This window comes from Callithrix jacchus, chromosome 10 (assembly GCF_049354715.1).
Source record: "Callithrix jacchus isolate 240 chromosome 10, calJac240_pri, whole genome shotgun sequence".
Lineage (NCBI taxonomy): Eukaryota > Metazoa > Chordata > Mammalia > Primates > Cebidae > Callithrix > Callithrix jacchus.
The window spans coordinates 83,313,776-83,339,896 of record NC_133511.1 but is presented as its reverse complement, the minus strand read 5'-3'; the positions used below and the strand labels follow the sequence as shown (position 1 = coordinate 83,339,896).

The 26,121-nt window shown below is 40.6% G+C and overlaps 1 protein-coding gene across 13 annotated transcripts in view; it reads right to left on the bottom strand.

Moving 5' to 3' along the window:
• Positions 1-8,826: 8,826 nt before the first annotated feature.
• The window catches only part of NUCB2 (nucleobindin 2), a 59,481-nt gene continuing 42,186 nt past the window's right edge, over positions 8,827-26,121 (bottom strand). For all 13 annotated transcript variants that reach the window (XM_054241456.2, XM_078340702.1, XM_035265917.3 and 10 more), the window contains 3 exons: positions 10,377-10,547; positions 9,719-9,800; positions 8,827-8,968 (listed from right to left, as the gene is read on the bottom strand). In XM_054241456.2, coding sequence (XP_054097431.1) covers positions 8,961-8,968; positions 9,719-9,800; positions 10,377-10,547 — 261 coding nt within the window. In that variant the 3' untranslated portion in view covers positions 8,827-8,960. The remainder of the gene's footprint in view (positions 8,969-9,718; positions 9,801-10,376; positions 10,548-26,121) is intronic.

Genomic DNA, 26,121 nt, shown 5'->3' with positions numbered 1-26,121 from the left:
CACACGTATCAAAAGAAATAAAAATGATACAGGATTAGGACTGAGATTTAGTTAGAAAACAAGATGAAAACTCTAAGATATATTACTTAATGTCATAGAACAAGAAAGAGTCACTACACAAAGTTGATAGAGATTTTAAATGGTCATGTTTGATAAAAATGCTTCAATAAATGCCTCCATAAAAATGTTTAAAACATTAAAGGACATGATAAATAGGTTTTAAAAAGGAAATCATCTATACATCACTACTTTAATAAGGAAATATTTAGAAAGTTATCCCATCAGAAACAGAAAGGGTAAAATTAAAAAGTAAAGCAACTCCAAATCACCTAACAATGGAAGGTCAGCAAGGACAATGAAATAGGCCAAGCAATGCGGTACAAAACAAATACAACATAGCACAGACTGTATATGTGCCTCATACTCCATGCACAGAAAAGCTAAAGCAAGGGCAGGGATTTAATCAAATGACACATACTGTAACATTACTAAAAATGCGCATTTAAAATGAACTAAAATTGGACAGAAATAACATGTTAAATACAGTGATTCATGTGAGATAGCAAAGATAACTAGATGCAATTTTATTTTTTCTCTCTCACTTTTAAATCACTTGGACAAGTCATAACTTTGAAATCATGTGGAAAATAAATCATTACTCTTTTTTTTTTTTTGAGATGGAGTCTCACTCTGCCACCAGGCTGGAGTGTAGTGGCACAGTTTCAGCTCACTGCAACCTCTGCCTCCTGGGTTCAAACGATTCTCCTGCCTCAGCCTCCAGAGTAGCTGGGACTACAGACGTGCACCACTACACTCAGCTAATTTTTATATTTTCAGTACAGAAGGAGTTTCACCATGTTGGCCAGGATGGTCTTGATCTCTTGACCTTGTGATCCGCCTGCCTTGGCCTCCCAAAGTGCTGGGATTATCGTCATGGGCCACCATCCCCAACCCATAAATCATTACTCATCTAAAAATTCCATGTAGCCAGGTGCAGTGGCTCACACCTGTAATCCCCACACTTTGGGAGGCCAAGACAGGTGGATCACCTGAGGTCAAAAGTTCAAGACCTGCCTGACCAACATGGGGAAATCCCATCTCTACTAAAAACAAAAATTAGCCAGGCCTGGTGGCACATGCCTGGAGTCCCAACCGCTCAGAGAACTGAGGCAAGAGAATCACTTGAACCCTGGAGGTGGAGGCTGCAGTGAGGCAACATTGCATCACTGCACTCCAGCCTGGGTGGCAGAGTGAGTATCCATCTCAAAAATAAAAATAAAAATAGGCCAGTAGTTCACGCCTGTAATCCCAGCACTTTGGGAGGCTGAGGCAGGTGGATCACCTGAGGTCGGGAGTTCAAGACCAGCCTGGCCAACATGGTGAAACCCGGTCTCTCCTAAAAACACAAAAATTAACCAGCCATGGTGGCAAGTACCTGTAGTTCCAGCTACTCAGGAGACTGAGACAGGAGAATTGCTTGAACCCAAGAGGTGGAGGTTGCAGTGAGCCGAGATCGTGCCACTCCATTCCAGTCTGAGTGAAAGATAGAGACTCTGTCTCAAAAGTAAAATAAAATAAAATAAAAACAAAAATTCCATGGAATAACCAAAATTATAGGAATTATAAAATAAATGTAACACTTTAATTCTGAGGTATATATTCATAAATCTGGAAAGGCTTGGGAAATATATTACTAATTATAAAATAATAAAAAGAGGTAAGCAAATTTTCCCAGCAAAACTTAAACTATTAACTGCAATTGATTATAAACAATTAGTAAAACAAAACTGTTGACACAGGCATGCAGAGCTTTGATGGCAACCAGAAGGGTGGAACACAGAGAGGAAGGTGCACTGTCAAGGACCAGCTGACAATCAAACTACTACAGGGTCATTCCGGATCATCAAGAGCATGGCTGACATCAGTGAAAATATAAACTAGAAGCTCTGCTGTGAAATATACATCTATAAACATGAAATGTAACTGTTTTTCTACATAATTCTATAGGCAATATTTGAAAAAAATCTAAATCCTAAAACTAAATCAAAAGTTTGATTGGTTTTATTTTGCTTTGCTTGTCTCAATAAACAGGTTGGCAGTGCTAGAAACAATGCATGCAAATTTTTCAATTTGGTGTCTTCACCACTTGCTGATGCTGCTTGTTCTGGCTCAATTCTGAGACTTTTAAAGAACTGGTAACTAATTCATACCTAATGAATTAAAAAGTGGGTAGAGAAAGATTAGAATTCTACTAATACTACGTCTTTTTAAAAATCAAGGAAAAAACCAGATGCAGTGGCTCACGCCTGTAATCCCAGCAATTTGGGAGGCTGAGGCAGACAGATCACCTGAGGTCAAGAGTTTGAGACCAGACTGACCAACATGGCGAAATCCCATCTCTACTAAAAATACAAAAAATTAGCTGGGTGTGGTGGCAGGCACCTGTAAACCCAGCTACTTGGGAGGCTGAGGCAGGAGAATCACTTGAAACAGGGAGGCGGAGACTGCAGTGAGCCATTGCACTTTTCCCATTTGTCACTCATAAGGAATGAAAAACTAAGTATTGTATTTTACCTAACACACTTTAGTCTCCCACTTCCATCAGAAATAAATGAATTTTAAAACTATTAAGTTGAGGCACCAGTGGTTAAGGGTGAAGGACTTCTCTAGCAGATTCTTCAGGGGATAAAAATCCTGCATGACAACGATGAAGCTCATCATCTAACTCTGCCTCTTTTTCAATTTTTTCTTGATTGTACTGCATGGCTATAAAACAGAGATGAAAACTTATGCACTAACCAGAATCAGGGTTGTCGAAACTTTATTCTAAGTTAACAGATTATCTAACCCCTCTCTTAAAAATCACAGAAACAGCCAGGCACAGTGGCTCATGTCTGTAATCCCAGCAACTTAGGGGGCTGAGGCAGGAGGACAGCTTGAGGCCAGGAGTTTGAAACCAGCCTGGGCAACATAGAAAGACCACATCTCTACAAAAATTTAAAAATTAGCCAGGCATGGAAGCACACACCTGGAGTCCCAGCTACTCAGGAAGCTGAGAGAAGAAGATTGCTTAAGCCCAGAAGTTCAAAACTACAGTGAGTTACAATGGCACTGCTGCACTCCAGCTGAGGCACCGCTGTCATCCAACCTGGATGACAGAGAGAGACCCATCTCTAAGAGAGAAAAAAAGCCATCAAAAAATTTTCTTTATATTTTTCCTCATGAGAAATATTTGCATTTACTTGTATACAAATATAAGACATAAAACATAAACATATTTGTAGCACAAATATGTTCAATGCACATAAAATAATGCTGTTGTAAACAAATCTGGGCATAAAAAACATATATCTATGTCTCAGAGTATTTTTTTACCACTACTTTTTTTGTGAGATGGAGTGTTGCTCCTATTGCCCAGGCTGGAGTGCGATGGTGGGATCTCAGCTGACTGCAAACCTCCATCTCCCGGGTTCAGGCAATTCTCCTGCCTCAACCTCCTGAGTAGCTGAGATTACAGGCATGTGTCACCACACCTGGATAATTTTGCATCTTTAGTAGAGATGTGGTTTCTCCATGTTGGTCAGGCTTGTCTCAAACTCCCAACCTCAGGTGATCCGTCCACCTTGGCCTCCCATAATGCTGGGATTATAGGCATAAGCCACCATGCTGGGCCCTTACCACTACTTCTAAATTGTAGTTGTCTTTAGTGATAATTATTCTAGAGAATGATAATCTTTCAAAATCTAATTTTAATTGTATTTACAGTTTGAGCAGTTCAAATCCAAAATTCTGAAACCCGAAATGCTCCAAAATCTAAAACTTTTTGAGTGCCCACATAATGCTCAAAGAAAATACTCATTTCAGATGTCTAATTTTTGGATTTGGGATGCTCAACCAATAAAAGTATAATGCAGGCTGGGCGCAGTAGCTCATGCTTGTAATCCCAGCACTTTGGGAGGCCAAGGCAGGCAGATTGCTTGAGGATTGAGACCAGCCTGGCCAACATGGTGAAACCCCGTCTCTACTAAAAATACAAAAATTAGCCAGGCATGGTGGCGGGCACCTGTAATACCAGCTACTTGGGAGGCTGAGGCAGAAGAATCGCTTGAGCCTGGGAGGTGGGGGTTGCAGTGAGCCAAGATCATGCACTGCACTCCAGCCTGGGCAACAGAGTGAGACTCCATCTCAAATAAATAAATGCATGCATGCATGCATGAATGAATGAATGTATAATGCAAATATTCTATAAAACAAAGAAATCTGAACTTCAAAACACTTCAAGTCTCAAGTATTATAGATAAGGAATGCTCAACCTCTACTTAAGTATACTATAAAATGTACATGCTTCATGAAAATTCGTATGTGAAACAAAACTTCAAATTCCTAATAAATTCCACTAAGTCAGCTAAACCAAAGGCACTTAATAACTAAAGAAATACGAAGAAGGGTATAAACACAGGACCACTACTTTATAACAGAACTGAAAAGAATAGTGTTTGCACCTTTCTTAGAAATAATATTCATTCATAAATGCCCAGTACTCACAAAAACTGTAATTCCTTAATCCATCATTTTAGGCTTAGTAATTCTTTTCTGAATAATATAAATTATGTTAGTTTGCTGGAAACTGAAATATTTCTACATTAATATCCCTCATTTACTCATGCCAAAAAAGCATTTCAAGAAATTATGTCTTCCAATTAATTCCTTATTTATCCACAGTTAACCATCTAAAAACATTTACCCAAAAGAATGTCTTATCAGTTTCACGTCACAGATAGTAGTCATCAACAAAAGGATATTCCAAACCATTTTTCTATATCACTTACAATTTAAGCAATATTCTATTCTATTTCTTTAAAAAGCATTGTAAGCCCTATTACTACATTGAGTGGGTTCTGTTTTTTTTTTGAGACAGAGTCTCACTCTGTCGGCCAGGCTGCCATGCAGTGGTGTGATCTCAGCTCACTGCAACCTCCGTCTCCCGGGCTCAAGCAATTCTCCTGCCTCAGCCTCCCGAGTAGCTGGGATTACAGGTATGTGCCACCACGCCCAGCTGATTTTTTTATTTTTAGTAGAGATGTGGTTTCATTAGTTTGGCCAGGCTGGTCTCAAACTCCTGACTCATGTAATCAGCCTGCCTCAGCCTCCCAAAGTGCTGGGATTATAGGCATGAACCACTATGCCTGGCTTTGTAGGTTGTTTTAAGCTGTATATAAGAATAACTTTCCTAAACTGCTATTTTTAATTTTGGGATCCATTAAGAAAAAAATCTGAAGTCTGTTTGGAGGAATATGCAATGATTATCTAAAAATTTATAAAAGGTTTTTAACTAAGAGGTTAAAAATTATTAATATTAAGTGAAACAATATAAACTTCTGAGGTGCTAGGGTAAGTTTTTTTTTTTTTTTGAGATGGAGTATCACTCTGTGGCCTAGGCTGGAGTACAGTGGCATGATCTTGGCTCACTGCAACCTCCGCCTCCCAGGCTCAAGCGATTCTCCTGCCCCAGCCTCCTGAGTAACTAGGACTACAGGTGTGTGCCACCACACCCAGCTAATTTTTTTTAGTAGAGATGGGGTTTCACCAGGTTGGCTAGGCCTTGACCAACAAAGGTCAAGGTGAGGTTGAGACTTCCTGACCTTAGGTGATCCACCCACCTCAGCTTCCCAGAGTGCTGGGATTATAGGTGTGAGCCATCATGCCCAGCCTAGGGTAGCTTTTAACATGCATTCCTAACACACAGAGGTAGGAAAGTTGAACACTGTATTTCCCAACCTCCCTTGCAGCTAGGGTTTCAGATATGATTGGTCCAGTCAGTCAGATTCACTCACTTGAGACTTTTACTCAGAACCAAGTTACATGGGGACAGAGGCAGGAAGAGATATATCTATTTTTGCTGGCATAGAGCAGGGCAGAGGTGGTGTGGCTCTGGAACTGGCAACTATTCACAGCTTCCTAGTCCAGCAGGCAGCTTCCTAATCCAGCAGGCGGCTTCTCAATTGTTCTAAAAGCAGCAGCTCCTTTGGCAGCCCGCTCTTCTGATGTAGTTCCTAGCAGCTCAGCCTAGGTCTGTTTCTTCAGCCCTCCCATAGCTTGTGTCCTACCTATACTTCTTCATCAATCCCCTTTTGTTTAATAGCTAAAGAAGATTTCATTGCCTATAGCCAAGAATCTTGACCTATACATAATTTGTAGCTAGAAGGCGCAGCAAGTCAAAGGCCCTAAATCTGGGGTTGGCTTAGTTGGAGGTAGGGCTTTGAGCAGTGAGACTTCTTGCCAACAAAGGTCAAGGTGAGGTTGAGACTTCCTGCCACAGAGATGAAGGTGGTAGAACTTCAGAGTGTTAGCATGTGTTGGCAGCTTCTTGCCTCTTTTCAGCAAAGCCCTACAAGAGAATTCTGACCTCAGCAAAAGCCCTACAAGAGAAATGTGACTTTAGCAAAGCCCTGCAAGATAAATATGATGTGGGCTAAGGTTAACAAGTCTGCAGTGATGCAAAGGAAAATAGGTTTGTTGAGAGAATTGCTCTTCATTTGTCATATAAATTGACCAAGTCCCAAATCTGAAGCCCTGAAGAATTGAAAGTCAACTACTACTGTACTCCAAACTGAAACATCTATAAGTAAAGGCTCTGAGGGAGCTACTAAAACTTTATCAACCTTTCTCAAGAAGCTTCCCTTAAGAATTTTCTGCCAAATAGTGGAAGAGATCAGATTAAGACTGTTGCCATCCCATCCAAGCCTACAGTCTCAAAGGATCATCACAAGGAGGTACCATTCCTGTAAGAACAAAGGGGATGAAGAGCGCACAGAGGTCAGCAAGTAAATGACGAAGTTGTTTGTTAAAAACAGTGCCTTTTAGCTTTGTTAAAACTGTCCATGGAAATGATTGAAGACAACAGTCCAAAAACTTACTAAATTTTTAGGAATCCACTTGGCCAAGAAACAGAACAAAACAATAACAAAAACCGAAACGTGGCCTGCAACAGCCTGTAGCTGTTACTGATCTATACTCTAATTCCCAAGCCTGCCCCCAGACTCACAATTATAGGAAGTAAACTGCTAAGGCTGCCCAGCTCCAAGAAGAGTATACTTTCCAATGCCCATGCATTGTATCTGAAAATTAATATACAATAAAAACCTCCCAGAAAGCAAAACCAAGGCCCCCGAGGACATTTGATAAAGGAATTCCTCTTAGAAAGGTGAATCAGGTGTTGCCTGATGGGCAAACCAAGGAATATATTCATGGACTATAGCAGGGAGATTTATTCATTTTTGCTAAGTGATACTTTCAAATTGCTATGGATCAGTGACTGCTGTATTTCTAATTCTCTCCTTTTCTAAAAAGTCAATTTTAGAGTGCCTGGGCATGGTGGCTCACACAAATAATCCCAGTGCTTTGGGAGGCTGAGGCAAGAAGATTGCTTGAGACCAGGAGTTTAAGACCAGCCTGAGCAACATGGCAAGACTCTATCTCTCCAAAAAAAAGTTTAAATTTGCCAGGTGTTCGTGGCATGTGCCTGTAGTCTTAGCTACTAGGGAGACTGAGGTGGAAGAATCACTTGAGCCCAGGAGTTCAAGGCTGCAGTGAGCTATGATGGCACCTCTATACTCTAGACTGGATAAGAGAGTGAGACCCTGTCTCTAAAAAATTAAAAAGGTCAGTTTTCCTGCACCTTTGCATTATGCATCTGGTGCTCTTGGGGCAGAAAATTTGTCTTTTAGTTTGTAGGTGGCCAGAACACAAGGAGCCGCACCCTAACATGACGGGGGGGGGGGGGACTATCCCCAGATATCATGATCTTTCATCTAAGATGCAATAATGGGCTGGATTTCTGGTGGTTTCTCTTAGGGGAGAGAGGAGTGTGTTTTCTATCTCAGAAGAAGAACATACACAGAAATTTAGGTAGCCAACAAGGCTGACTGAGGTTAAAATTGAAAGCTGTCTACCTATCGGTGTAACCCTCTTCCCTCCTTCCTTAGTAAAAGAATCCAACTTTTAGCTGGTCACATTGCCACATGGACTTCTAAGCCTCCCTAGCAGCTAGGTGTGGCCATCAGTGTGACCCAGTTCTGGCTGAAACATAAGTTCATGTGCTGCTGGTTCTGGAAAATGGCCTCAGGGAAGCTAATTCAAGTAGAGAAAGTCCAATTTCTTGCCTTCCCCCCTCCCTCCAGGAGCAAACTTGAACAGTGAGAGTGAGGTAACCTGAGGATAAAACTCATGCACTGAGGATAGAGCAGAAAGATAGGAACTTGGACACCACCTACTCCTAGACTTCTTTTATGTAAGAAAAAAAACTCCTATTTCGTTTAAACTACTGTTATCTTTGGTTTTTCTGCTGTATATAATAGAACCTAATCTCAAATGATAAAGTATAGAGCAAAATAAAAAAGAATAAAAAATGACCTAAAGTGATAACAAAGGTTATTCAGGTGAAGAATTTGTAACAATTGAGGTTGCCAAAAGTAGAAGAAGCTCACCAGGAAACACAGGGAAATGCTATGGACTTTTCATAATTGTTAATATCAAAGAGCCATTTATTACAAGAAGGAATGAAAAGCACCCATAAAGAATATCTATGTTTATGAGTAAGTGAGAGCAATCTAATTTAAAAGCAATAGGCAGGGTTTTCTCACTTAAATAGTTGCTAATAGTTACACTATCTTATGGCATAAAGTCAATTAAATCACTAAAGGAGAACGGAAGAAATAGAAGAGCTGTGTGAGAGTGAGAGCAGAGAGCAGATAGTGAGTTTGTATTCTTCCTGGTTGTGAAAGACTTCAATCCTTTAATATCTGTGTCCAAGAAAAAGTGTTCTCATTTAAAAAGTATTTTCCTTTATTCCAAATATGCTTTTAAAATATTTATTAAGCAGAGAAAAAGAAAGGGAGCTAAAAAGGTGAAATAGATGTTGAGTTAACAGCTTTCTTCCAAGTTCTGGCGGACTTCAGACTTTAAATGTCTGTTGGAAAAAAAAAAATATGTTCTTATTTTAAAAGTATCTTCCTTTATTCTGAATGTTCTTTCATATACAGAGATATTTGTTTTTAAAAATATGCTTAGCTAATCATAGATTACAGTTTTTAAAAACATGTTCTCTGGTAAGATTACTATAATTAGAAAGAATTACAAATAATGTTGAAACAAATCAATTAACCATAAATATGGTTATCAAATTATATAAATGATATGGCTGGGCACAGTGCCTCATACCTGTAATCCCGGCACTTTGGGAGGCCAAGGTAGGTTTTCCAGACCAGCCTGACTAACATGGTGAAACCCCATCTCTAGTAAAAATACAAAAATTAGCCAGGCCCAGTGGCAGGCACCTGTAATCCCAGCTACTCAGGAGGCTGAGGCAGGAGAATCTCTTGAACCCAGAAGGGGGAGGGTGCAGTGAGCCAAGATTGCACCATTGCACACCATCTTGGGAAACAAGAGAAAAACTCTGTCTCAAAAAAAGATATATATATATATGTATACACACACATATATTCTACATATATAAATGGTATAGCACTTAAAATTTGCTGCTACATAAAACTTTTGGAGGCATTTTCATTTTTCTGTGATCTAAAATTGCTCTAATACTACAAAAAAACACAAAAAACATATCATCTTAATGATTTGAAATTATATTTGTAATAAATGTGGACTTCAATTGATACAATAATTTATTTTCCTAAATAACTAATCAAACAGAATTACATACGTGGCTCAAACTTCAATTCTCCAGCTGGCCCTGATGGAGGAATTCCTTGTTGTAATTTTTTTTGTTCCATCTGCTGTATGACCTGGTGAATGGAAAAAGAAAAGGTATAATTTGATTTTCTATCATATGTGTGACCTTTGACAAAGCCCAACATAGTAACTGAAAATTGTTTTCTAAAACAAAGATATGCAAACTATAAACTTTAGATTTGACCAGGTGCAGTGGCTCATGCCAATAGTCCCAGCACTTTCAGAGGCTGAGGTTGGAGGATCACCTGAGGCCAGAAGTTTGATATCAGCCTGGGCAACATAGTGAGACCTGGTTTCCACAAAAAAATATTAACATTAGCCAGGCACACTGGCATGCACCTGTAGTCCTAGCTACTGGGGAGGCTGAGGTGGGAGGATCACTTGAGCCCAGGAGTTTGAGGCTGCAGTGAGCTATGATCATACCCCTATACTCCAGCCTGGGAGACAGGTTATCTCAAAATAAAGTTAAATGAAATAAAATTTAGATTAATATTCCACAAAACAGTTTTAAAGTATTACAATTTAAAATACTATAGCTACAGTACAATGAAATATGTTACAAAAACACAGGCTTTTAACAAAGCCCCTGAAATCTTTTTTAATGCCATAATCTTTTGACAAAATGCCACCTGATGATATTCCAGCTTCTGAGCCTCCAGTTGATCATGCTGACGCTGTAGCTCTTCTTTTTGTTTCTGAAGCTCATCTGCCTTCTTCTTAAGTTCATTTTCTTGTAAAGCAATAATATTTTCATATTCTTTTAGTTCTTCCTCTGTGAAGAACTGTTGCTGATCTAATGTCTAAAAGAAAAAAAATGAAAAAAGAATAATCTTAACACTACAACAATAAAGTCTTATTTAGCTTTAGAATTCTATAGTTAGCAAAGTATAAAAGGGTATCAACAGGATTACGCCTGTGGGGTAAGAAGGAAAGGGAAATAAGTAATATATATTTATGTACTCATTTGAGCAAACAGAAAAACAGGAAGAGAAATTCAGAGATTCTCTTCGAGGAATGGTAACTAAAGGCAAAGAGTGAGAACTGGGCAGAAGTGACAAAGAGAACGTGTGAAAAGAAATAACATTTGTCATTCCCCCCAACTCTCACTGAAACACAAATTTTAACAGCTGTCTGCACACCGAAAAGCACAAGAAGCAAACATCAGGTGAGCACTCATAGTACCTGGTTTCAACTTCATATCACTGACAAAGGCATTGACAAGGGCAAGAGAGACAGTCCTGAATCACCTATGCCACCTCTCCCCAATCCCCTCACAGCAGACACGCAGCACAGAGAGTCTGTGCACTCTGGGGAAGGAGCATAGCGATGGAGGCACTTTACATTGAACTCAGTGCTGCCCTGTCACAGCAGAGAATAAAGCTGTGCTGGGCTTCACCAGTGCCCATGATGGAGGGAGCATCTGAACCATCACCCATCCCAGCAGTGGATACTGAATTTCCTAGCAACCCTCACCATGTGGGTTAAATGCTCAGCGGTCCTAGGTAAATTTGAAAGGCAGTCTAGGAAAGGAGGACTATAATTCCTAGGCAACTCCTAGTGCTGGGCTGGGCTTAGAGCCACTAAACTAGAGTAACAGGTAACCAGGGGAGACACCAGCTGGTGAGGCTAAGGGAAAGCTTGTGCTACCCCTCCCTGAACCTCAGGTGGTACAGCTTGTAGCTATGAACGTGACTCCTTTCTTGGGGAAAGGAAAACAAAAAGTAAAGAGGGCTTTGTCTTGCATCCTGGATACCAGCTAAGCCACAGTAGGATAAGGCACCCGGCAGAGTTGTGAGGCCCCAATTCGAGGCCCTAGCTCCCAGATGACATTTCCAGACATACCCTAACCGAAAAGGAAAACTGCTGCCTTAAAAAGGCAGTCCTGGCAGGCTTCATCACTTGCTGAGTAAAGAGCCCTTGGGCCCTGAATAAACAGTGGCGAGACCCAGGGAGTATGCTCTGGGTCTTGGACTCTGAGACATGCTGGCTTTGGGGTGACTCAGCATATCCCAGCTGTAGTGGCTATGGTGACAGGCCCCTGTTTGAAGAAAGCAGAGGGAAAGTCAAGGCAATTTTGTCTTGCACGCTAGTTACAAGCTTGGCCATGGTAGGGTAGAACAACAAGCAGGCTTTTGGGGTCCCCGAGTCCAGGCCTTGGCTCATAGCATTTCTGGACTCGCTTTGGACCAGAGGGGAGCCCACTTCCCTGAAGGGTGAGTCCCAGGCCTGGCAGCATTTACCACAAGGTGACAGAAAAGCACTTGGGCTTTTGGCAGATATCAGCAGTGGCTGGGAGAAGCCCATGTGGACCAGAGGTGGTGGTGGTGATGGCCACAGGGAGAGGGTCCTCTGCCTGTGGAAAGGGAAGTGAAGAGCAGGAAGGCCTTTGTATTGTGGTTTGAGTGTCAGCTTAGCCACAGTAAAACAGAACTTCAGGTAAATCACTAGGATTTTTATTAGAATCCCTGGCTTCCAGACAGCATCTCTGGACATACCCAGGGTCTGGAGGAACTCGCCACCATGAAGGAAAGGGCCTTGGACAAGGCCTAGTGCCATGTTGGCTTCAGGACTGACCCAGCACAGTTCCAGTGCTGATGGCCACAGGGGTACTTGCATCAAAACACCTCCAGTTCCAGGTGGCTCAGCACAGAGAAAGAGAGAGACTTCATTTGTTTGGAAGAAAGTAAGGGAAAAGAACAAGAGTCTCTGCTGTGTTCTAGAGAATTCTTCTGGATCTTATCCAAGACCACAAAGATGGTACTTCTATGAGTCTGTAAAAATCACAGAATTACTGGACTTGGGGCCTAAATCCCATGGAATATCTGGAAAGCTTTTCAAAGAAGGACATGCACAAACAAGCCCAGGCTGCGAAGATTACAATAACTAACTCTTCAATGCCCAGACACTGACAAACATCTGCACACATCACCACCACCCAGGAAAACATGTCCTCACCAAATGAATTAAATAAGGCACCAGGTTCCAATCCTGGGGAATCAGAGCTATATGACCTTTCAGATACAGAATTCAAAACAGCTGTGTTGAGGAAACTCAAATTCAAGATAACAACATAGAGAAGGAATTCAGAATTCTATCAGATACATTTAACAAAGAGATCAAAAGAATTACAAAGAACAAAGCAGAACTAGAGTTAAAAAATGCAGTGAACGTGCTGAAGAATGTATCAGGGTCTCTTAATAGCAGAACTGATTAAGCAGAACAAAGAATTACTGAGCTTGAAGACAGGCTATTTGAAAATACAGTTAGAGGACTCAAAAGGAAAGAGAATGAAAAACTATGAGAGCACGCTTCAAAAGGGCAAATCTAAGAGTTTTATTGACCTAAAAGAGGAGGCAGAGAAAGAGATAAGGGTAGAAAGTTTATTCAAAGGGATAACAATGGAAATATTTCAACATTCAAGTGCAAGAAAGTTATAGAACATCAAGCAGATTTAACCCATGTCAGATAATCTCAAGGCATTTAATAATCAAACTCGCAAGGTCAAGTACAAAGAAAGGACAGCATCTCTGGACATACCCAGGGTCTAGGGGAACTCACCGCCATGAAAATAAGGGCCTTGGGCAAGGCCCAGTGCCATGCTGGCTTCAGGGCTAACCCAGCACAGTTCCAGTGGTGATGGCCACAGGGGTACTTGCATCAAGTTGGGTGTGGTGGCTCGCACCTGTAATCTCAGCACTTTGGGAGGCAGAGGTAGGCAAATCACTTTAGGCCAGGAGATCAAGATCAGCCTGGCCAACACAGAAAAACCCCATCTCTACTAAAACCATAAAAATTAGCCATGTGTGGTGGCACACACCCATAATCCTAGCTACTTGGCAGCCTAAGGCACAAGAATTGCTTGAACCTGGGAGACAGAGGTTGCAGTAAGCCAAGATCATAACATAGCCCTCCAGCCTGAGTAACAGAGCAAGACTCTGCCTTGGGCAGCAGATTTTTCAGTGGAAACCTTACGGGCCAAGAGAGACTGGCATGACATATTTGAAGTACTGATGGAAAAAAAAAAAAAAAAACCCACATTTTCCCTAGAATAGTATATTCACTGAAAATATTCTTTAAGCATGAAAAAGAAATAAAGACCTTCTCAGACAAACAAAAGCTGAGGGAGTGCATCAACATCAGACCTGTCCTATAAGAAATATGGAAGGTAGTTCTTTAATCTGAAAGAAAAGGATTTTTTTTCTTTTCTTTCTTTTTTTTTTTTTTGAGACGGAGTTTTGCTCTTGTTACCCAGGCTGGAGTGCAATGGTGCAATCTCGGCTCACTGCTACCTCCGCCTCCTGGGTTCAGGCAATTCTCCTGCCTCAGCCTCCTGAGTAGCTGGGATTACAGGCACATGCCACCATGCCCAGCTAATTTTCTGTATTTTTAGTAGAGATGGGGTTTCACCATGTTGACCAGGATGGTCTCGATCTCTTGACCTCACGACCCACCTGCCTCGGCCTCCCAAAGTGCTGGGATTACAGGCCTGAGCCACCACGCCCGGCCCAAGAAAAGGATGTTAATGAGAACAAAGAAATCATCTGATGGTATAAAACTCACTGGTAACAGTAAGCACACAGAAAAACACTGAATAGTGTAACACCATAATTGTGGTATATAAACCTCTCTTGACTTAAGTAGAAAGACTAAACAAGGAACCAATCAAAAATAATAACTAAAAACAAATAAGATAACTACAACTTTTCAAGACAATAAAATAAGATGTAAAAAGTAACAATGAAAAGTTAGAAAGCAGGAGGATGAAGTTAAAGTGTAAAGTATTTATTAATTTTGCCTTTTGTTTATGCAATCAGTGTTATCATCAGTTAAAAATAATGGGTTATATTATTTGCAGGCCTCATGGTACTCTCAAATCTAAAAACACACAATGGATATACACACACAAAAAGCAAGAAATTAGAGCATGCCACAAGAGAAAATCAGCTTCACTAAAAGGAAGACAGGAAGGAAAAAAAGGAAGACAGCAAAACAACCAGGAAAATAACAAAATGGCAGGAGTAAGTCCCTACTTATCAATAATAATAACTTTGAATGTAAACCAACTACACTTTCCAATCAAGACATAGAGTGTCTGAATAGATGAAAAAACAAGAACCAAAGAAACAAGCCTAAAAGAAACACACTTCACCTATAAAGACGCGGAGACTGAAAATAAAGAGATGGAAAAAGATATTCCATGCCAATGGAAACCAAAAAAGAGCAGGAGGAGCAGGAGCAATACAAAACAGAGGTCAAGAAGAAACGGAGACAAAGACAATGATAAATGGGTCCATTCAGCAAGAAGATATAATGATTGCAAACATATACACACCCAACACTAGAGCACCCAAATATATTAAGCAAATATTATTAGAGCTAAAGACAGACCTCAATACAATAATAGCTGAAGACTTCAGCTTTTATCATTACACTTTCAGCTTTACACAGAAAATCAACAAAGAAACATTGGACATAATCTGGAGTATAGATCAAATGGATCTAACATATATTTAACAAACAATTCATCTAGCAGCTATAGAATACACATTTTTTTGCCAGGTGTGGAGGCTCACGCCTGTAATCCCAGCACCTTGGGAGGCTGAGGTGGGTGGATCACTTGATGTCAGGAGTTTGATACCAGCCTGGCCAACATGGTGAAACCCTTTCTCTATTAAAAATAGAAAAATTAGCTGGGCATGATGGCAGGTGCCTGTAATCCAACCTACTCCAGAGGCTGAAGTGAGAGAATCGCTTGAATTGGGGCAGTGGAGGTTATAGTGAACTGAGATTGCGCCATTGCACTCCTGCCTGGGCAACAGAGTGAGATCCTGCCTTAAAAAAAAAATAAAAAATGATTAAATCCGAAGATGGCGCCGTGAGAACAACCCAGGATTGAAGCTCTCGCTGGATGTGCGGAGAGGGTGAGTCAGGGACGCATTTCCAGACGGATCTTAGTTGCCCACAGAATGGGGAAATTCCCAGGTATAAAAGAGACGCGGGATGCCAGGCAGAGGTCTTGGCTGGTATAGCCGGCAGCCGGTGCAGCTCCAGCCCGTGCCGGAGTGCAGAGGCGCTCCACAGCGCTCCATACAAAAGCGCACTGTTATGGGTGCCCTGTTGAACTGGCAAACTGAGACCTGAGCGGGCTGAACTTGAGACTGAACGAGACTTGGACAGTGAGCCAGCCCAGGAAATCCCAGGGACACAGCATTTGGGGTAGCACAGTGCGACAAACAAAACGGTGATTCCAAACGCTCCCGGTGAGGAGGTTTTCTTAAAGTGTAGCTCCGTGGGGGAGTGGCATCCGCCATTACCGAGGCAATCAGCCCCTACTGAGGTACACGCCCATTGCTGACGCAGCCTGCCATTGCCGAGGCAACCCGGTACAACAGAGAGACTCCGCCGCAGGGCGTAGCCCGTGGCAACAGGGCGGAGACCGCAGCAGAAGGACAGAGCCTGCAGCAACAGGGCGAACCTCACACCAGCAGGGCGGAGCCTCGGCAGGCAAATAGTGACTAGACTGCCTCCTAGCTGGGCAGGACAGTGAGGCGGACACACACAAGGAAAGCCCCAATCCCCCCCAGACAGAGCGTCTGAGAAAAAAAGGGTTTTTTTTATGAGTTATGTTGTAGCAGAATTAAACATAGCAGCCTAACAGCCCTGAATGAACAACAGAGCTCACAGCTCAGAACTTGAGCTCCTACAAAGTACAGACTATCTCCTCAAGCAGCTCCCTGACCCCTCTATATTCAAAAGACTGACATTTGGCAGGCATCACTCTGGGACAAAGATAGCAGAAAAAGAAACTGGTAGCATCTCTCACTGTTCTGCAGCTGCTATAGGTGCACCCCAGACAAGCAGGGCCTGGAGTGGACCTCAGCAGTCATACAGTGAAGGGGCTAGACTGGTAGAAGGAAAACCAAGTAACAAATACTTCATCATCAACAATCTGGGTGTCCACTCAGAGACCCAATCGAAAAGTCAGCAACTTCACAGACGACAGGTGGATAAATCCACAAAGATGGGAAGAAACCAGCGCAAAAAGGAGGAAAACACCCGAAACCAGAACACTTCGCCGCCTAGAAAGGACCAAAACTCCTCACCAGCAAGGGAACAAAGCTGGATGGAGAATGACTGTGACGAAATGACGGAATTAGACTTCAGAAGGTGGATAATGAGAAACTTTTGTGAGCTAAAAGAACATGTTTTAAATCAATGCAAAGAAACTAAGAACCTTGAAAAAAGATTTGAGGAAATGATAACAAGAATGGATACCTTAGAGAGGAATATGAATGAATTAAAGGAGCTGAAAAACACAATACGAGAACTTCGCGAAGCATGCACAAGTTTCAATAGCCGAATTGACCAAGCAGAAGAAAGAATATCTGAAGTCGAAGATCAACTCAATGAAATAAAATGAGAAACCAAGATCAGAGAAAAAAGCGCAAAAAGGAATGAACAAAGTCTCCAAGAAATGTGGGACTATGTGAAGAGACCCACCTACATTTGATAGGTGTACCAGAATGTGACGAAGAGAATAAATCCAAGCTGGAAAATACTCTTCAGGACATTATCCAGGAAAATTTCCCCCACCTAGCAAGACAGGCCAACACTCAATTGCAGGAAATACAGAGAACACCACAAAGATATTCCGCAAGAAGAGCAACCCCAAGGCACATAATCGTCAGATTCAACCAGGTTGAAACAAAGAAGAAAATACTAAGGGCAGCCAGGGAGAAAGGTTGGGTCACCCACAAAGGAAAGCCCATCAGACTCACAGCAGATCTCTCGGCAGAAACTCTACAAGCCAGAAGAGAGTGGGGGCCAATATTCAACATCCTTAAAGAAAAGAACTTTCAACCCGGAATTTCATATCCAGCCAAACTGAGCTTCAGAAGTGAAGGAAAAATAAAATCCTTTGCAAACAAGCAAGTACTCAGAGATTTTGTCACCACCAGGCCTGCTTTACAAGAGCTCCTGAAAGAGGCACTACACATAGAAAGGGACAACCAGTACCAGCCATTCCAAAATCACACTAAATGCTAAAGAGCATCAACATAATGAAGAATCTACATCAACTAACAGGCAAAACAGCCAGCTAGCATCAAAATGGCAGTATCAAATTCACACATAACAATATTAACCCAAAATGTAAATGGACTAAATGCACCAATCAAAACACACAGACTGGCAAATTGGATAAAACTCCAAAACCCATCAGTGTGCTGTATCCAGGAAACCCATCTCACATGCAAGGAAACACAAAGGCTCAAAATAAAGGGATGGAGGAAGATTTACCAAGCAAATGGAGAGCAAAAGAAAGCATGAGTTGCAATTCTCATCTCTGATAAAATAGACTTTAAAGCAACAAAGATCAAAAGAGACAAAGAAGGCCATTACATAATGGTAAAAGGATCGATACAACAAGAAGAGCTAATGATCCTAAACATATATGGACCCAATACAGGAGCACCCAGATACATAAGGCAAGTTCTTAATGACTTACGAAGAGACTTAGACTCCCACACAATAATAGTGGGAGACTTTAACACTCCACTGTCAATATTAGACAGATCAACCAGACAGAAAATCAACAAGGATATCCAGGGCTTGAACTCAGACCTGGAGCAAGCAAACCTGATAGACATTTACAGAACTCTCCACCCCAAATCCACAGAATACACATTCATCTCACCACCACATCACACCTACTCTAAAACTGACCACATAATTGGAAGTAAAGCACTGCTCAGCAAATGCAAAACAACTGAAATCATAACAAACAGCCTCTCAGACCATAGTGCAATCAAGTTAGAACTCAGAATTCAGAAACCAACCCAGAACCGCACAGCTTCATGGAAACTGAACAACTGGCTCTTGCATGTTGACTGGATGAACAACGAAATGAAGGCAGAAATAAAGAAGTTCTTCAAAACCAATGAGAACGAAGACACAACATGCCAGAATCTCTGGGACACATTTAAAGCAGTCTCTAGAGGAAAGTATATAGCAATAAGTGCCCATATGAGAAGAATGGAGAGATCCAAAATTGACACCCTATCATCAAAATTGAAAGAGCTAGAGGAGCAAGATCAAAAAAACTCAAAACCCAGCAGAAGACAAGAAATAACTAAGATCAGAGCTGAACTGAAGGAGATTGAGACACGAAAAACCCTCCAAAAAATCAATAAATCCAAGAGCTGGTTTTTTGAAAAGATCAACAAAATAGACAGACCACTAGCCAGACTGATTAAAAAGAAAAGAGAGAACAACCAAATAGATGCAATAAAAAATGATAAAGGGGAAATCACCACAGATTCCACAGAAATTCAAACCATCATCAGAGAATATTACAAACAACTCTATGCACATAAACTAGTAAACCTGGAAGAAATGGATAAATTCCTGGACTCCTGTGTCCTCCCAAGCCTAAACCAGGAGGAAGCTGAAACTATGAATAGACCAATAACAAGGGCAGAAGTCAAGGCAGCAATTAAGAGCCTACCACACAAAAAAAGCCCAGGTCCAGACGGGTTCACAGCCGAATTATACCAGACACACAAAGAGGAGCTGGTACCATTTCTTCTGAAACTATTCCAAATAATCCAAAAAGAAGGAATCCTTCCCAAATCATTCTATGAGACCAATATCATCCTGATACCAAAACCCGGCAGAGACCCAACAAGAAAAGAAAACTTCAGGCCAATATCCATGATGAACATAGATGCAAAAATCTTCAATAAAATATTGGCAAGCCGACTGCAACAGCAAATCAAAAAACTTATTCATCATGATCACGTAGGATTCATCCCGGGGATGCAAGGCTGGTTCAACATATGCAAGTCTATAAACGTAATTCACCACATAAACAGAACCAAAAACAAAAACCACATGATTATCTCAATTGATGCAGAGAAGGCCTTTGACAAAATTCAACAGCCCTTTATGCTAAAAACTCTCAATAAACTCGGTATCGATGGAACATATCTCAAAGTAATAAAAGCTATTTATGACAAACCAACAGCCAATATCATACTGAATGGGCAAAAACTGGAAGCATTCCCTTTGAAATCCGGCACTAGACAAGGATGCCCTCTGTCACCACTCCTATTCAATATAGTACTGGAAGTTCTAGCCACAGCAATCAGGCAAGAAAAAGAAATAAAGGGTATTCAAATAGGAAAGGTGGAAGCCAAATTGTCTCTATTTGCAGATGACATGATAGTATACCTAGAAGACCCCATCACCTCAGCCCCAAAACTCCTGAAACTGATAAGCAACTTCAGCAAAGTCTCAGGATATAAAATCAACGTGCAAAAATCACAAGCCTTCCTCTACACCAATAACAGACTTAAAGAGAGCCAAATCAAGAACGAACTGCCATTCACAATTGCTACAAAAAGAATAAAATACCTTGGAATACAACTCACAAAGAACGTAAGGGACCTTTTCAGGGAAAACTACAAACCACTGCTCAACGAAATCAGAGAGGACACAAACAGATGGAGAAACATTCCATGTTCATGGTTCGGAAGAATTAATATCGTAAAAATGGCTATACTGCCCAAAGTAATTTACAGAATCAATGCTATACCCATCAAGCTACCATTGACTTTCTTCACAGAACTGGAAAAAACCACCATGAACTTCATATGGAACCAAAAGAGAGCCCGCATAGCCAAGTCAATTCTAAGCAAAAGGAACACAGCGGGGGGCATCACACTACCGGATTTCAAACTATACTACAAGGCTACAGTAATCAAAACAGCATGGTACTGGTACCAAAACAGAGATATAGACCAATAGAACAGAACAGAGGCATCAGAGGCAACACAACATAGCTACAACCATACAATCTTTGATAAACCCAACAAAAACAAGCAATGGGGAAAGGATTCCCTGTTCAACAAATGGTGCTGGGAAAACTGGCTAGCCATGTGCAGAAAGCAGAAACCAGACCCCTTCCTGACACCTTACACCAAAATTAACTCCAAATGGATTAAAGACTTAAACATAAGACCTGGCACCATAAAAACCCTAGAAGGAAATCTAGGCAAAACCATCCAGGACATAGGAGTAGGCAAGTACTTCATGAACAAAACACCAAAAGCATTGGCAACAAAAGCCAAAATAGACAAATGGACCTAATGAAACTCCACAGCTTCTGCACAGCAAAAGAAACAGTCTCTAGTGTGAATTGGCAACCAACAGAATGGGAAAACATTTTTGCAGTTTACCCATCTGACAAAGGGCTGATATCCAGAATTTACAAAGAACTCAAACAGATTTACAGGAAAAAAACAAACAAGCCCATTCAAAAGTGGGCAAAGGATATGAACAGACACTTTATGAAAGAAGACATATATGAGGCCAACAATCATATGAAAAAATGCTCATCGTCACTGGTCATCAGAGAGATGCAAATCAAAACCACATTGAGATACCATCTCACGCCAGTTAGAATGGCGATCATTAAAAAATCTGGGAACAACAGATGCTGGAGAGGATGTGGAGAAAAAGGAACACTTTTACACTGTTGGTGGGAGTGTAAATTAGTCCAACCATTGTGGAAGACAGTGTGGTGATTTCTCAAGGCCTTGGAAATAGAAATTCCATTTGACCCAGCAATCCCATTATATATCCAAAGGACTATAAATCTTTCTACTATAAGGACACATGCACACGAATGTTCATTGCAGCACTGTTTACAATAGCAAAGATCTGGAATCAACCCAAATGCCCATTGATGATAGACTGGATTGGGAAAATGTGGCACATATACACCATGGAATATTATGCAGCAATCAGAAATGATGAGTTTGTGTCGTTTGTAGGGACATGGATGAATCTGGAGAACATCATTCTCAGCAAACTGACACAAGAACAGAAAATGAAACACCGCATATTCTCACTCATAGGCGGGTGATTAAAAATGAGAACACATGGACACAGAGAGGGGAGTACTAAACACTGGGGTCTATTGGGGGGAAAAGGGGAGGGCCAGTGGGAGGGGGAGGTGGGGAGGGATAGCCTGGGGAGAAATGCCAAATGTGGGTGAAGGGGAGAAAGCAAACAAAACACACTGCCATGTGTGTACCTATGCAACTGTATTGCATGCTCTGCACATGTACCCCAAAACTTAAAATGCAATAAAAAATAAATAAATAATAAAAAAAAATAAAAAAATAAGAACACACATTTTTCTCCTTAGCACATGGATTGTTGGATTGTTCTCAAAGATAGACAATATGGGATGGGAACAGTGGCTAACGCCTGTAATCCTAGCACTTTGGGAGGCTGAGGTGGGCGGATCACTTGAGGTTAGGAGTTCGAGACCAGCCTGGCCAACGTGGTGACACCTTGTCTCTACTAAAAATACAAAAATTAGCAGGCATGTTGGTGCATGCCTGTAGTCCCAGCTACTAGGGAGGCTGAGGCAGGAGAATCACTTGAACTCAAGAGGCGGCGTTTGCAACGAGCCGAGATCACGCCGCTGTACTCCAGCTTGGGCAACAGAGCAAGACTTTGTCTCAAAACAAACAAACAAACAAATAAAAAAAACTACAATGAGATACCATCGCACCTCAGTTAAAATGGCTTTTATCTAAAAGACAGGCAATAACAAATGTTGGCAAGGATATGGAAAAAAGGGAACCCTCATACACTGTTGGTAAGAATGTAAATTAATACAACCACTATGGAGAACAGTGCAGAAGTTTCTCAAAAAATTAAAAATAGAGTTACCATATGATGCAGCAATCTCAATGCTGGGTATATACCCCCAAGAAAGGAAATTAATATATCAAAGAAATATCTGCATTTCCATATTCATTGTAGTACTGTTCACAATAGCTAAGCGTCCATCAACAGACGAATGGATGAAGAAAATGTGGTACTTATACACAACAGAGTATTATTTCAGCCATAAAAAAAAGAATGAGACTGTCATTTGCAACAACATGGATGGAACTGGAGGTCATTATGTTAAGTGAAATAAGCCAGGCACAGAAAGGCAAATATCACATGTTCCTACTTATCTGTGGGTTTTAAAAATCTAAACAACTGAATTCATGGAGATAGAGAATAGAAGGATGGTTACCAGAGGCTGGAAAAGGTGTGGAGTCGGGGAGCAGTAGGGACGGTTAAGGGGTACCAAAAAAAAAAGAATGAATAAAACCTAGTATTTTATAGTATAACTGGGGGACTATAGTCAATAACAATTTAATTGTACATTTAAAAATAACTAAAAGAGCATAATTGGATTGTTTGTAACATAAAAGATAAATGCTTGATGGGATGGATACCCAATTTTCCACTATGTAATTATTACACATTGCATGCCTGTACCAAAATATCTCACCTACCCCTTAAATATATATATATATACTATGAATGTGCATGCACAAAATTTAATTACAAAAAATAATGAAAAAACTTGTCTGAATACACCTTTTTAATATAGATTCAATTTTTAGAAATGTGTTAATGTTTCACATATTCAAGAAAATAAAATCAAAATCCACAAGACAGAAAAATCCTAAAACTTGAAGAGAAAAACAGAAGTCAATAAATAGTATTTTTTATTTTAAATTGATGAGATAACCCACAGAATGGCGAGGAAAAAAATGAACTAATCCAAGTAATTTTTGATCATAGTATTTGGACAACATGCCCTTGAGTTAAAAATAACAACAACAATAATTTTTTTTTTTTTTTGAGACAGAGTCTTGCTGTTACCAAGGCTGGAGTACAGGGGTGAGATCTTGGCTCACTGCAACCTCTGTCTACCAGGTTAAAGCAATTCTCCTGCCTGAGTCTGTCAAGTAGCTGGGATTACAGGAGTGTGCCACCACTCCCAGCTAATTTTTGTAATAGAAACAGGGCTTCACCATGTTGGCCAGGTCTCAGACTCCTGACTTCAGGTGATTCGCCCACCCTGGCCTCCCAAAGTGCTGGGATTACAGGCGTGAGCCACTGTGGCGGCCCCAACAACAAAATCTAAACAAATTTTAAACTCTTATTTTACAGAGGCATGGATTAGTATTCCGAAACTCCTTGTACATTCTAGGATTGAGCAAATAAATGAAATATTTTTAAGGAAAAGGGAGTTAGGTTTTGCATGAAATATGGCAAAAGACAGACTGCTCTGTTGAAATCAAAGTTGTTGCACATATGTTCATTGCAGCACTCTTCACAATAGCAAAGACATAGAATCAACCTAAATGATTAAAGAAATGTGGTACATATATACCATGGAATACTATGCTGCCATAAAAATGAACGAGATCATGTCCTCTGCAGGAACACAGATGAAGCTGGATGCCAGTATCTTTAGCAAACACTAATACAGGAACAGAAAACCAAATACTGCATGTTCTCACTTATAAGTGGAAGATAAATGATGAGAACACATGGACACATAGAGGGGAAGAACACATACTGGGGCCTATGGGAGGATGGAGGGCAGGAGGAAGAGGAGGATCAGGAAAAATAACTAATGGGTATGAGGGCTTAATACCTGGGTAACAAAACAATCTGTACAACAAACCCCCATGACACAAGTTTATATATATAAACTATATAACAAACCTGCACACGTATCCTTGAACTTTAAAAAATTAAAAAAAAAATCAGAGGTATTGGGATTGCAATTAGAGATACCAGTATAAACATATGAGTTTTAATATATATTGATAGATATATAAAAATGAATATAAATGTGCACAGGTGTTGTATATGTATATGTGTGTGTATATATATATACATATACATATACACATCTATATTACATATACATATTATTTTAATTCCCAAGCTCTGTCATCTGACAAGACCTTAGAAGCAATCTCACTGCAGTAGCAAGGAGCACACCCAGGGCCCAGATCTTGGTCTGCAGTATCAATCTCCACTAAAAGGAACTAGGGCTTCTCCGAAAAATGGTTCATTCCAGATTGGGTCAGGAAAAGGGTAAGATAAGCCTTGAACATCCTGATATACTAAAAGTAAGGAAGTTTCCAAAGAATGATTCAGACATGTCAGAAGGACACAAAAGCCAGTCTGAAGAAACTGCCACTGGCCAAGTCTGGGACATTTCGAGCATGGAAATAATGATGGTAAGGATTAGAACTTACTGAATAAAAAAAGAAGACATGAGTCTACACTGATAAATAGAAGGTCAGGGGAAGGAATAGCTCTTCCTTGTAGTAGAAAGCCAACTGACAAATGTAGAAGGGATGATCAGATTAGAAAATCACCATTTGTTGGCCAGGTGTGGTGGCTCACATCTGTAATCCCAACACTTTGGGAGGCCAAGGTGGGCAGATCACTTGAGGTCAGGAGTTCAAGACCAGCCCGGCCAGCATGGTGAAACCCCATATCAATGAAAAATACCAAAATTAGCCGGGCATGATTGTGTATGCCTGTAGTTCAGCTACCTGGGAGGCTGAGGCAGGGGAATGGCTTGAACCCAGGAGGCGGAGGTTGCAGTGAGCTGAGATCATGCCATTGATCTCCAGCCTGGGTGACAGAGTGACTCCGTCTCAAACAAAAAAAAAAAAAAAAAAGAAAAAAAAATCTCCATTAGTCAACCATTACAGTAATAATTCTAGCTAGAATCATCAATGGACATAATAATACATTCATATTTTCTCAAAGTATAAGCCCACAAGATTTTAGAGATGGGGTCTTGCTACATTGCCCAGACTGGTCTCAAACTCCTGGGCTCAAGCAGTCCTCCTGCCTCCTAAGTAGCTGGGCCTACAGGTGGGCACCACCATGCCCAGCTCTGATAAGTTTAAAGAGTACACGTTTTTTAATAGTGGAAATATAAATTGGTATAATTCTTTTGAAAAGCAATTTTGTAAAAAAATTCACCCTTCTCTCTCTCTCTCTACTTATATCAGTGCAGACTCGTGGCTTCTTGTTTTATTAAACAAGCTCTAATCCTTATCCTGATTATTTTCATGTTCAAACTGTCCCATATTTGGCCAGTGGGAGTTTCTTCAAACTGGGTTTCGTGTCCTTGTGACATGTCTGTAACACTCTTTTAGGGACTTCCTTACTTTTAGTATATTGGGACGTTCAAGCCTTAAAAACAGCCTTAAAAATATTCCCTGGGTCCTGGTGATACTACACTGAGAAGCTACCCTATAAAACAACCCTAATCACACAAAAAGCTTTATACAAAAATATATTTGTAGCAGCATTTTCTTTTTAAAATAGCAGTCAAAAATGAAGTAATCTAAATGTCTAAAAAAGGTTTATATACTTCCATAGCTGTTAAAATAAGGTTTACAAATATGTGATTTTGATATGATGTTGAATTATTTTTTTTTGAAGCTGACTTCTGTCTGGGCATGGTGACTCATATCTCTA